The sequence below is a fragment of the Lissotriton vulgaris genome, chromosome 3_1 (genome assembly GCF_964263255.1).
Source record: "Lissotriton vulgaris chromosome 3_1, aLisVul1.2, whole genome shotgun sequence".
Taxonomy (NCBI): Eukaryota; Metazoa; Chordata; class Amphibia; order Caudata; family Salamandridae; genus Lissotriton; species Lissotriton vulgaris.
In genome coordinates, this window is record NC_141689.1 from 1,131,654,302 (window position 1) to 1,131,668,028 (window position 13,727).

At 42.8% G+C, this 13,727-nt stretch overlaps 1 protein-coding gene across 1 annotated transcript in view; it reads left to right on the forward strand.

Moving 5' to 3' along the window:
* Nucleotides 1-13,727, forward strand: part of PITX2 (paired like homeodomain 2) — a 180,307-nt gene that overhangs the window by 106,055 nt on the left and 60,525 nt on the right. The window contains exons 2-3 of the mRNA XM_086961605.1: nt 1,399-1,464; nt 2,243-2,401. Coding sequence (XP_086817731.1) covers nt 1,399-1,464; nt 2,243-2,401 — 225 coding nt within the window. The remainder of the gene's footprint in view (nt 1-1,398; nt 1,465-2,242; nt 2,402-13,727) is intronic.

The window sequence follows — 13,727 nt, forward strand, 5'->3', positions numbered from 1 at the left end:
ACACACATCTACACACATACACATACACACACATACACACACATACACACACAAATATATACACATACACACATATATACACACACATATACACACACACATACACACCCATGCACACATACACACACACACATATGTACACATACACACATCTACACACATACACACACATATATACACATACACACATATATACACACACATATACACACACATACACATATATGCACACATAATCATACACACACATACATACATATATAAGCACACATATAAACACAATTATACACATACACACATACAAAGAGAGAGAAGAGAGAGAGAGATGTCGTGGGGTGTAAAATAAAGATTGTTGTGTCCCAATAAAACAAGTTAGAACAAGGGTATTAATAAATATCCAGTGTTCTCTATTTATTACTTTGGTGACAATTTCACATTCCATATTACAACACCCACCCCCTTTGAACGCTGCCTTCATCCAATTCTAACTCAGTACACCCTATGGACTGGTTTCTGTGGAATAGGTTGCCCCTTGTCTTCTAAATATTAAAAGCAGTGTAGCATTAACGATGCCGCAGCTGCACAAATGGTATATATTGTTTACTATTGTTAAATGTGGGTAAAATCACACCATTAGGCAGGAGAGGAAAGATTTGCGTGGACCATGGTGCCGTGCCCCAGATTATTGCAGTAGTATTAATAAATAAAATTACACTCTGCCAAACTTACAATATATATATATATATCAGATTCCTTAAAGTCTTGCAACAATAAAATAGAGTCGCACTCAAGAGTATATTATAGAGAATAAAGTTTTATTGACTGACGCATTTCAACCGGTCTTGGTAAAAATACATATATACATTGACTACATACACGGGTAGTATTAAAATCCATGTTTCACAGGTACCTGTGCAACTCAGTTCATTAAAATATATTTTGGGGTCCCAAGAAATAAGTATTTCAGCATCCTAGTGAGACTCACCGACACAGCTTTGTCATTGTCCATGTTCAAAAACTCTATTCATTAAAGGTAACCAAATTCCAATCTGTGCCCATTTTTGGCTGCACCCTGAAAAGAACAATTTCAACAAACTCTATAAACAGAATTTGATTTTATCAAATGTTTTTTTCCCTCCGAAATTCTACATTTAAGGACAAATTAATTACATATTTATTTTCCTCTTCTTTTTTTTACTACAGACACCACATCTTATTTTACTGTTTTCAATAAAAAAAAATCCACGTATGAACGTATATTATTCTGTTTTTAATAAACTCTTCCACGTTTGCACAAAACTCACGACGGAAAAAATTAATATTAAAAAAAACGTATTGGGTAACGTCTAATAGCCGTATAAATAAAACGTCCTGTTGAATTTGTGTCTTCTCTTCCAGGTCAAAATCCCGAAGAGGAAATGGATTCCAACTGCCGCAAACTGATCTCGGCGTGCGTTCAGCTAGGTAAGTCCGGGGGTTCCTGTATACTCTGAAGGTGTAAGCGCCCTGGCGCTTATACCAGCTCTGTCGGCGCTATAAAAAAGCACTGATTAATAAATGAGCCATAATGTCATCCCCCCTAACGTCCATGGGTAACGTGCTCTGCAGAGCTTCCCCGCACTGCTGCAGCCAGCTCAGGGTTGGCTGAGGTTCTAAGCCCCCTCCTCCCAAATAAGTTAGGGTATGAGGCCGATGTGGCTAAGTTTGTTTTGAGGCAAGGGGGGCATGACCTGGAGGGGTGGAGGGGTTGGTACTACTTTTTTCAGTTTTATCTGGCGTGAACTCAACTGGAAGGCATTGATTGGAGCGCTTTACACAGCAACATTTACATTTCCCATGGTCAAATTAATTTTTGGAGGCATTAGAAAGATTAAGTGATTTGCCCAGGATCACAAGATGTGGAGTGGACTGCAGAGACTAGAATCTGATGTTCATCTCCAAAGTGAGCAGCTCTGACCATAAAGCCATATCCTGCCCCTTGTCTCCTCTTGAGCGGGGGTAAAGGCCATTGGTTGTGTTCTGGGTAGTGGTAGTTTGTAAATGGGCCGATTGGTTCACTCTATACCTAAACATAGCGGGTGGTGGTGGAAACAATGAAAGATCAGAGTCTCCACTTGAAAGTCGTGTCCCTCTATCGGACTCAACAAGTGTGTCAGCCCCCTTGCTCGCTGTTGAGGGGTAAAGCGGAGTTCCGTTGACAGTTCCTGTCTAACCATTCCCTTATCCTTCCTCCTGTCTTTAGGGGTGCAGCCCCCCGTGGAGTGCCTCTTCCCAAAGGACGCGGAGCTCAAAAAGCCGGGGTTCAGCCCAGTGGAGGCGCCCGAGGCGGCCCGGAAGGAGGCTGTGGGCACCAAGGCGCTATTTGGCAGAGCGGCTCCGGGCCCCCAGCAGCAGAGCGCCGGTAAGAGGAGCGTGGTGCGCCCCCCTGGCCTGGGGCTACTTTCACAGGTCTTGGGGGTTGGCAGGGTGCTGGGAGTGGCAGACACTGGCAGTGTCTGCGCTTTGATTATTGGGATAGTGACTGGAGTTCTCCGGCGCAGTCCTCTGGCTCCCCCTGCTGCACGCCTGGGGCAGTGCAGGGCTGCCTGGGGATATGGCGCTACCTAGCATCCTGTGAGTGTGCCTGTGGGGCAAACGGGCTTGTTTGTTGTGCATCCACGTGAGTTGAACTGTATATGTGCTTGTTTATATATATGGGCACGTGTATGAGGGCTTGTGTTCAAAGTATGTGTGTGTCACTTTCAAGCGTGTCTGTTATTTTCCGCCTTTATATGTGTGTGTGCGCGCGAGAGCATTTCTCTGTTCCCGTCTGTGTACATTTCTCTCTCTCTGCATAGGTATGCATGTCTGTCCGCCCAAGTGTGTGTCTGTGTTGGGGTGTGCCCTTAAGACGTGAACTTTAGTGTGTATGTTTTTCTAATTCGGTAAATGGCAGCACCTGTTTGTGACCCAATGTTAGTAGTTTCAACCCTAGCAAGGTCAACTCTGAAGACGTTTTTTTTCTCCAGAGTCTAACACACCGGCTACCTCTAAATTGGGCAGTGGAAGGTTTTCTTGATGTTGTTATATTATTATATTATTACTGACAAACAGGGCGCTGTCAAAATGGCGGGTTGAAGCGCTTTGCTGTGTGCCATTGTTTCTCGCGCATAGTCTTTTTTTGTCTTATATATGTTTGCTTTTGTTATATCCGAAGCGGTGTTTCTGCTGCCCTGTGAAGTTGCCCACACGCAGCAGTGTCTAAATGTGTCTTTCCACTCCCTCTGTGTTCATGCTGCTGTCTCTTTATTTGTTGATTTGTTTTGTCCTGCTTTGAGCAGGGAGATTTTTACCCCCTTCCTGACCTGGATAGAAGAGTTTAAACGGAGTACTCGGGCCTTAGAATAAAGTACATTGGGGCATATTATCAAGCCTGTGCGCTAAAATTATCGCCGCTTTATCGGCCGAAAACGGCCGATAAAGCGGCGATAATTTTAGCGCACAGGCTTGATAATATGCCCCATTGTTTGCTTTGTGCAGGGACATATATGCACTTATTTATGAATGAGCTGTTTGCAGCAGATGTGCTGCACGTCAGAGTATCAAGTCACTGGAGGTAAAATGTTGGTGGCAGTGCTTGTTGGGGGGCAGTGCTTTACTGCATTATTAGCATTCAAAAAAAATACTTATTGTTCTGACTCCTGAGCCTGGGACTCGAACCCTGGGGCCTTATTTATGAAGGACTTGCGCCGCCGGTGCGTCACTTTTTCCCATGTTAAAAGTGACGCACCGGCGGCGCAAGTCCTTCATAAATAAGGCCCCTGGTCTTTGGCGGAAGCGAAGAGTTTTAACGACTAGACCGTACGTCGGAAACTGCGTAGGATTTATTGAGAGGTTGTAAAATACGATTTGTCGTGTTCTAATATCGTATTATGTATGAGGCTTTTGGGAGCGCCTTTGGCAATCTGTTACTCGGAATTATGTAGGTTTTTTGCCTGCTGGATAGTGGAAATAGTTTGCGACAGATTCCTCGCAAGGCAATGGAGGAAATGGCACACCTTTAATGAAATATTGTGATTTGAAGGATACTGACAGAATATAAGTCAACAACAAGAGAAACACAAGCACGATAATGTGTTATTATATCCCCTCCGGTTTTGAAGCTTTTATGACATCAAAAAGAAGAAATTTGAGGCTGAAAAATGATTTGTATGCGTGAATCGAGCAGCGAAAGCACTGGTTGTCTCTCTGCTTCAGTGGCCTGCAATAAAATATTTTCTTTCCAATCTGCCCGCGTTCAAATCTGCATTTATAATTGTGGGATTCCTACTGTACTGCACACATCCAGGAAGAACGTGTTTTTCAATCTCTTCAAAAGAAATGGACGTTAGCATTATTGTTGGAAATTAGTAAACATTGGGTGGTGATCATTAAAAATAATATTAATAATAATTCTCGCTTTAAAGGTTGAAATCCATTCATTCCTTTCAGAGACTTAGCCTGCCACGGACCTAGCTATTTTTTTAATCATTTCAATGAAACGAAATATTATGGAAATATAACATATTAAACTTTTGATAAGGCCCGTGAGTAAGTGCGACATGGCTTGGGGAGAAGGGTAGTTTGAACATTGGAGGGTGTCTCTTTCCGTAACTGTTCTGCTCTCTTCCGGGGACCAGGTGGGGCCAATCAGGGGACACCACCCTTTCTGACGTCAGAACTGGCTCACCCTAGTCCCAGCCTCATCGTACTTTTATGAGGCTTGTGACGCAGATTTATCACACAAAGTGTTCACAAAAGTAAAGAAGAAAAAAAAGTAACTCGACACGCCCGCTTTTGCTTTTCATGACACAAAGAATTTATTTCCATTCGTTTGTAATGTGTGATGTTTGTACAAAACGTCCAGTTTAAATACATATCTCACCGTGCGCGAGAGTGCGAGATGGTTGCAAAAAGAAAACGAATAAATAAAAAAGAAACGGAGGGAGAAATGAAGGGAAAAAAATAAAAGGCTAATGGAAATTAAGGATATACATTAAAAAGCTTGGTATCCATTTTAAATCAGATGAAAGGTTTAGTGCCTGATACATATTAGTCTTTCAGCGCATAGAGAAAGACCACACAAATGTTAATATTAATACCACACAAATTAAATCTGTAAAGATGAACAAACTGGTTGTCTGCAGCATTGAGATTGCCCAACAGCACTTTAAGGCCCTTTAAAAGATATCCAGGCAGGCACAGCGCAGTGATCTTTTAATCTGCTCGCCCCCGGCACGTGGTGAATCTGGCTGTCGGGATTTGCCCGGATGTCAGTCCAGTCTGAAGCGTTTCCAGGAACCACGTCATGATCACATAGGTGACGCGATTGGCCAATAGACATAGGGGCAGATTTACAAGGCCCTTGCGCCACTTTTGCGTCACTTTCCGCATGTTAAAAACGACGCAAAAGTGGCGCAAGGGCATTGTAAATAAATCCCATAGTTTATAATGTGCCCATAGCATGTTTAGGAGCACCCATGGTAAAAATGTAAACCTGTAGTCTATGGAAACGTGAAGTGAATGTACACATATGTGTGGGAGATTTTGGAATGGTAATGTAGATTTAGGGGGCGAGTGAGAAATAGCGCTCGAGGGGGGCGGGAGAGGGACAGAAGGGTAAAGTGAGTGAAGGAGAGAGGATGGGGGTGGGATGTCGAAAGGAGAAGGGAAGAATTACCAGCAAACGTGGACAAAAAGAGAATGGCGGGGGTAGGGGTAGCAGGGAGGCGAAGGATATGAGACTGCAAGAGAGAGTGAAAGGAAGCGGATGGGTGGGTGAGGTAAGTAAGGCAGAAGAAAGGACGGTGTGAAAGAGAGGGCACGGGGAGGCGGAGAGCAGAGAGAGGAGGGAGGTTCTGGAAGCTGAGGGCAAGCAGCAGAGAGCAGTCACCAGGAAGAGGCGTGAGGTGGGCCGAGGGGAGCATGGAGTGGAGGGGGAGAGAACACTGGGTAAGTTGAGGGCGAGAGAGGAGGTGCATGGGTCAACGGAATGCGGGAGTCGGCATGATAGAGAGAGGGGAGAAGGGGACGGAAGAGGATGAGAGGAAAACATGGGCAGAATACAGGAAAAAGCGAGGTGTAGCAAGAGAGTGAGTTTGCTTAGGGGAAAAAGGAAATTGGCTTGACAGGACAGAGGAGAGTCAGACATAAAAAAAAAAGAATGGAGGAGGGGAGAGTGGGGATTACATTGTTCTTAACTCACACGTAAGTACGCGCACCTAAGCAGGCCAGGTCACCTCGTTTTTTTCACTCCGACGCGCATTTACGTTTGTTTTTGCAACAAATCAATGGCACCCACTCTTAAAGAGCTGATCAGCTGTGAGAGGATTGGTTCTATATTCCCAGCACCGTGTCGAGATTCCCCGAATTCCCAACTTCCCGTAAATGGCGTGTCACCCCGCCCCAGCCTATGCCTTTGCGATGACAGATATTGTCGGTATCCTGCCTAAACTCTCCGTTCACGCGCTCACCCCGTCTAAACATACTCCGTGCGTACCTGCGGCCTCACTTTGCAGGGAACGTCGCTAAAGTTGTTGGATGCGCGCTATTTTTGGAGTGCGCATAAAGATGCGCCGCTTTTGCGCATGTCCCGGCCTGGCGGTAATATATGCAGCCCTCGCTAGAGTCACTCAGGGGAGCGCGAGGCGCACGGCGAGCGCTGACTCGTGAGCAGGAATATACTAATGGAGCAAACGGATGCCTGCTTAATCCCGTGTAAAAAGCCCTGTCGTCCTGCTAATATTGATTGAATGGCTAATTAATGGCTCTTGTTCTCCGCGAGGAGGCCTGAGAGGGGGAGACTGCGAGGCGACGGTAATACCGCCAGGGCTGGTGCAGCGCAGCTTCACACATTTAGGAGACCATTAAGTAGGGTGACTAGAATTTAAAAACAAACATTTAGCAAACATAGAAGAAGGACTGCAATTTTACGTCATCTGAGGGGAACTGTATGACTTAAGTGACAGCGCTCTTCATCATATGAACACAGAGGAGGCACTGTGGAAATCAACTAAATGCAACTTTTAAATCGAGCTTCATGCGTATTGATTACATTGCTTTCTGATAAGAGCTGCTAAGTCCCCCTGCCTTAGGACACATAAAAACACGCCTCCCTCTGTTTTCAGCCAAGCCTCTCCGAAAACTGGGGCATGTGCTGCATTTACTGAAATCCGCAGGGACAGGGGATGAAAAGCCTGGGCTGTCCCGGCAAATCTGGGACACCCGATCAAGTGAACATTAAGGGCACCCCCTCCTCCCAGCAGTCTGTTGGGAGGCCTGCTCGAGCACGTGCAATGGAGGGGCTATTGAGGACAGAATCACCTGCCTACACCTGAGTTTTATGCAGAAAAGAAGTCACAACTGAAGAGCTTCGAGCAAGGTTGTACAACACTGTGATCAGACGCCAGCTGTGCATAGCAGCCCTCTGTTTTTCAACATTCTCAGCACTCTGCAGTAACTGAAAGAACACATGCACAGAGTTGTGCTGGAACATTTCTAGGAGTGTGGGTGCTGCCCAGTAGCGCCACCCACCACACTAAATGCATAGGGGATGTGTGCCAAGTCCTTGAAAGCACAGCAAACGCTGCCAGAAGAAAAGCATTAGAGTGGTCCTTTCATTACTCATTCTCCTTTTAAACTCGTTCAGGTTTTAGTGGGGTGGTGCTCAGTGCTTAACTTGAGCCAGTGGTTTCCGGTGCTCGGCACCAGCACTTAATTTTCAACTCAGGCACTTGTGGCAGACTGTCACATGGTGGCACTGGTTATCTAAGTTAGAGCTAACCACAAAAAACAGTTGTTTATTACATCTATATGCATAAGAAATTACTAATAACTGCCACCCAAGCCACTGTTAAAGCTTTGGAGGACTGCAATAGTCTGAGCTGTCACACTTGTAGGAGTGTGATGGTTAGTCGTTGTGTTGGTACAGTCATTGGCAGCTTGGCAGGGGCAGTTTGTGGTGCAAGCTGCAGTGGCCCCCCAAAGAGGGTCCAGGCATTTCATTTTTTTGGACATATTAAAGCACTGGTGCTGCTGCACTTCCAGCAACCCTGGTTCCAGTGACACATATACAACTCTTAAAGAGATTCATTAACTTAACTATACCCCACACACTGGCCGTACTACCTAAGTCGCATCTAGCTATCAGGGTCATAGCTTCAATTGGTGCAGCAGGTGCAGTGGCACTGGAACCGGAGGTCTGAGGGGCCCACTGAACCCTGATTATTGCTGTATTTTATCATTCAAACAGCAGCAAAAGGGGCATCTCCTTTCTTGCAGTAGGGCACCATGCCACAGGCTATGCTACTGCCCGTACATAGTAAGCTATGGGCTAAGTACTGACCCTGAGTTCAGTGGCAGATAGTTTTGCACCAGTGCATGGAATGCTTTTCACAAATGCAGTGCAATCTAATGTCATTTGCACTCTTCAAGCACCGTATGGTTACTGCAAAGCATTTCACACAGGTTACTGCGTGCTAGAGTGGAATATTCGCAGGAGCAAAATCCTACAGGGAGGGAACAGGAAACATGACTGGTAGACGAGAGATGGAGAAGGGGAGAATAGAGAGTGCCTCTTGCGAGCTGCAATTAAGTTTAAGTGTTTTGTGAGTGAGGGTTTCTTCTTTCTTGCACACTTGGCAATAACTTCTTGCAGACCGTTAACGTGACATGTAAATACAGTTACTTCATAAAGCATTCTCCCTGAATCCTTTTCAGGGTTTATTTCTTATGTTTTACATTTTCATTATCACCTAGAATCCATCTATCCTCTTCTCTCTCTACATTTGTTCATCTCTTACCCACTATCTAACTTCGTCACGTAAAAATTGCCTGCCACCCTCACAGTTTCTTTCTCCTTCCCTCTCTCATACTCACAATGTTCTTCATCCTCTTCCATCACTCCTAACTCCCTCCTCCATTACTCTCCAGCAGATGATTTCTTCTTACACAATTCAAGTGTGAGTTCCTTTCACACTAGCCTTGTATGTGTGTCTATGTGTGGGTGGGTGACAGGGAACACTGTATCAGTCAGCTCTCGCCATCATCAGCAACACACACACATTAAATTCCAGTTACTAACTACTGTTTATATCTTAGCAGTGAAAATCCAAACATTGTTCCTCTGTTGGGATGTCACAATCAGCGTAAAGTAAAAAGTAAGCTCCAACCAGGCTTTTTTTCTCTAAAAGCTAGTGTTCTTTGTCACGCTTACTGCAGCATGACATGGCCCATTAAAGTAAAATATATATATTTTTTTACACAAGCCCTCAGATCAACAGCCTACACACACTATTCTGACAAGCAAAGAAACACCAACACATTTCAAACAAAACATATGTGGTTTTAAAGTGTAAAGAGATAAAATAAAAAAAGTCTACCTAAACTATCGCCACAAATCAGTGAATAATTAGAAGCTAAAAGTCTGCAGTTCCTAACAATGAAATAAGGATTTTTTTTACTTCATTTACAAGCACTGTTTTTAGGCTTACAAAAAAAAGAAGTGTTGTTGATAATCGTGTACAAGAAATAGGCATAATGCAGGCCCTTGCAGTGCGGGGGGGGGGGGGTGCAACATTTTGAGGGGTCCCCAAATCTTTAGCGGGTCCCCATTCAGCCCAAGACCAATGCATATCTGGGTGCTGTGGTAGACTCAAGGGCCCCTGATTACATTCTGTAGGGGGAGGGGGAGGCATCATTTTGCACCAGGCCACTGGTACAAGACTCCTGCAAAACATAATATTGGCTAAAAAAGTTGTTTGTTCCCCCACCCCAGTTTTTAAGTGGAATTACCTACATACTGCACTATGCTCTGATGTCTGTGCCGTCGCTGTGATAGCAAGGCATACTCTTTGTTCACAGCTATCTATATTGCAGGAGAGTATTGTCTTCCAAATTCTTTGTGCTTCAAGTTTTGTTCTATAGTTTAACCGCAGTGATTCTACTGCAAATCATGCATCTGTATGCCTCATGCCTGTTGTCTCTGGAGGCCTTTGCACTGTATTTTCGATTTATCCAAGGAGTGATAAATGCTAACATTTTGTCAGATGGATTAGAGAGTCACACGCTAGCTGCAGAAGTTTGCAGCCCCAGATTCTAGTCACTGAAGGAGCCACTTGTCTTTCTTTGGGGTAAATGCATCACGTTCGATTACACTTAGTATTAAAATGCAGGAAGGAAATCCAGTTTGTGGGCTATAGTATGGTTAATAAAAGCTGCAGTTTTTATAGGGATACCTTGGATTGAATATTCACGTTTAGGCAATAAATCACGTATGCCTCAAAGCATACGGTCTCATTTTACCGTGGAAATACGGCTGCTGTAGGGTGAACTGTTGGCCTTGTCTTTATTTTGGTGTGACATAATATTCAATTTACAGCCCTACACTCGGGAAAGCCATCACATGACGTGATGGGTAATGTTTTAAACCTGTGATAGCCTGAAGTAGGTTCCCTTTGCATTGTGTACGTTTCGGCCGAAACATATGTGAACCTCTTTAGAGGATTCTGGTTGTATCTTCTTCATTTGTTGACACAGAACTCATCTGTTTTTTTGTGTAATATCTATTACTTACTTATGAGTTTTGTTGGTGGCATGAGTGTACTCAAAATGCCACTCTTTGGTGGTACAGTATGACGTTGAGCCCCTTGTGTTCACAAAACCATAGCAAATCACCAAGAACGGCTGTCAAAAGTCAGCCTTGCTGTTTGTTTGTCAAGGAGGGGTCTCATCCAGGTGAGATTGGTTTCTCCAACGACACGGTGTGACGTGAGCAGAGTTGGACTCTTACCGTCAGTTTGTCACAGAGGACTGTGAAGCCATGTCACACACATGCAGGCCCCTCAAGCATTGATAGAACAGAAACAGTGTTAAACCCACCCCGAATAGAAGTGATTCCTTTTAAAACCCAGGAGCAGGTCAGACTCGTTTCACAGCTGTGTGCCAAAATGCTGATGTTCCTGTCAGGTTTTTTTCTTTTCTAATGTCTTCAGCATAACAGGTAGCAGTGGCTGGAGTGCAGGGCTCAGGTGGAAGAGCAGTGAGGTTGATGTGCAGATTTGAGTATCGCGCGTCCTATATTTAAAACATTTAAATAGACACTTTTAGTGGGCAGTAAAAGTTTGCAAGAGAGTGATTTCTAAACTTCTTACTTTTTCTAAATCACTAAGGAGCATCACTGATCTTGTTTGTGACCACATGGCATTCACTGATATGCTGACCCATCGAATGCAATACGCTATTTATTACAATTTGTGAGGAAATCGCAGGAAGTCATGGCCCCATTTGAGGTGTCCCTCCCCACTGTCAACAAATCTATCTATCTATCCATCTATCTATCTATCTATCTATCTATCTATCTATCTATCTATCTATCTATCTATCTATCTATCTATCTATCTATCTATCTATCTATCTATCTATCTATCTATCTATCTATCTATCTATCTATCTATCTATCTATCTCTATCTCTCTGTCTGTTCGTCTATCTCTCTCTATCTATCTATCTATCGATCTATCTATCTATCTAACTATCTATCTATCTATCTTTCAAGACATGGGGAGACAGAGGGAGAGTAACAGGGGATACATTAATGGTAAATATTTAATTACTCTCTATTGCCATCAAGGTGCTCTCGTGGGATCACAAGCGATTTCTAAATGTCACCAGTGCTTTTCAAGGTCAACATAGGCACATACAATACATGTACCTTTATGTTTTATACACACACACACGCACACACACACACACACACACACACACACACATGTGTGTGTGAATCTGTCCTCTGCAAGGTGCAGCTACGAATAAGCACCGATCAGAATTAGAATGATCAGGTGTTGATTACCTCTCATACATTCATTAAACATTAAAACTCTCAGAATAGTTTGTGGCTGTCACTTTGATTGCACTAAGATTTTTGTTTTAAAATACACCTTGCATTGTTCTGTATAAAAAAAACAGATGTTCTGGCTGAAGATAGGAAATACTTTTGGAGCTGTTCTCTGTCAGGTGCAGATAGCAATGGGTAATGAATGGGATTAAAATTCGTGGGTTTTCTTTGCCTTTCATAAATAAAATGTTGATTAGGAAATGGACCGTTATATATGTCTGGAAAGTAGTTTAGATTTTTCATTATGATGTATTTTCCATGACATCTGGAAAAACATTCCCGGGCCCTGTGACGTGGTTTTTTATACCACTGCATTTTGTGTAATGAAAGCAACAAACAAGTGACATAGTAGCATACGGTTTGAAACCATCACCGTCATTCTGAGATTGCATTATCGGATAAAAATATACATTTTAAAGATTATTTGTAAAAAAATATTTTTGAGAAAAAAAGATTTTAGGGATTCCTGTGCTTGAAATCTATAATACAATAGAATTTTATAATGCATGTGACTTATAACGCATGTGTACCATATAATTCCTTTAAATTGTAGTTTTTGAACCCCCTGCTATTAGTACAATAAAACAGCCTATCCAAATATCGCTTACAGCAAAGGCATTTTTATGACTCTGTGAGTCTAGTCTAAAAACATCAATCCTTTTCATACATTTTATCCAACTTTCTTGGAATGACAGGTTTATGTAGAACCCCGCACAAACTTTCAACATCCCACAAACCCTTCCAAAGACCAGTAACTCACAAGTAAAATATGCATTTTTAATTATGTCTGAGAGGATCCCTGTCAGCACTTAAGGCCGGGAGTAGTTTGTAGGCAGTTTGAGTAGTCCCAATCAAAATAAGTGACCTAGCATCCCAGACTGATAACATTTCTCTCAGTGTGAATTATATGGAGTTAGTAGAAACTTAGTCAAAGTTATTAGCTGACTTCATAGGTAAAGATAATTGATTATGTAAACAACAAAATGATTGACATACAAGCAGCATATAGATAGATAGATAGATAGATAGAAAGATAGATAGATAGATAGAGAGATAGATAGATAGATAGATAGATAGATAGATAGATAGATAGATAGATAGATAGATAGTTAACACAAAGATACCTAAATGCGTGTGAAACTATATTGACTGATCGAAGGGCACCTTGTGATATTTTTTAGTCTCTTTGACTTGGAAGATCAAGATTTAAAAAAGAGAAAGTGAATAAACATGTAAATTCCAATGAAGCAATGGGCCGCTGTGGAACTCTGTTCAAAACAGAAGAGTTGTAAACATGGCCCATGTGGTTTGTTCCACTGTGCACACGCCATAAATTATCATATTTACTCCACACCTTTTAAGGAGTGTTCACGGTATGCTCCTGATTGTCAATTTCAAAAAGTGAACTCCATAAAAGGACTTGCACACCTACACATAGGACACAAACCTGCATAAAAGACAAACCGTAACTGCACTGGAATAAGGAAGCAAATATACATTAGGTTGACTGGCAGATATTCATTTTATCTAAAATAAGTATGAAACAACACCATTCTAAACGCTGAATTGAAAAAAAACACTTTCCTCTCTGGGAGAAACTAGAAAATCTGAAAAAGTGAGCTTTTTAATTTAAAAGCCATCAAATATTTTTGTTACTGGTGTGATTTACCCCTACTTAGAGCTAAAGTACACTCTGAAGGACTTTTAAATAGGAATTGGTGCATACCCTTAAACCGTGGGGGGCATTATTTATATGGAGAGTTGTGACACCCTTGCACCATGCAAGGTGGGGCAAGCACGACACAAGCCCAAAATGC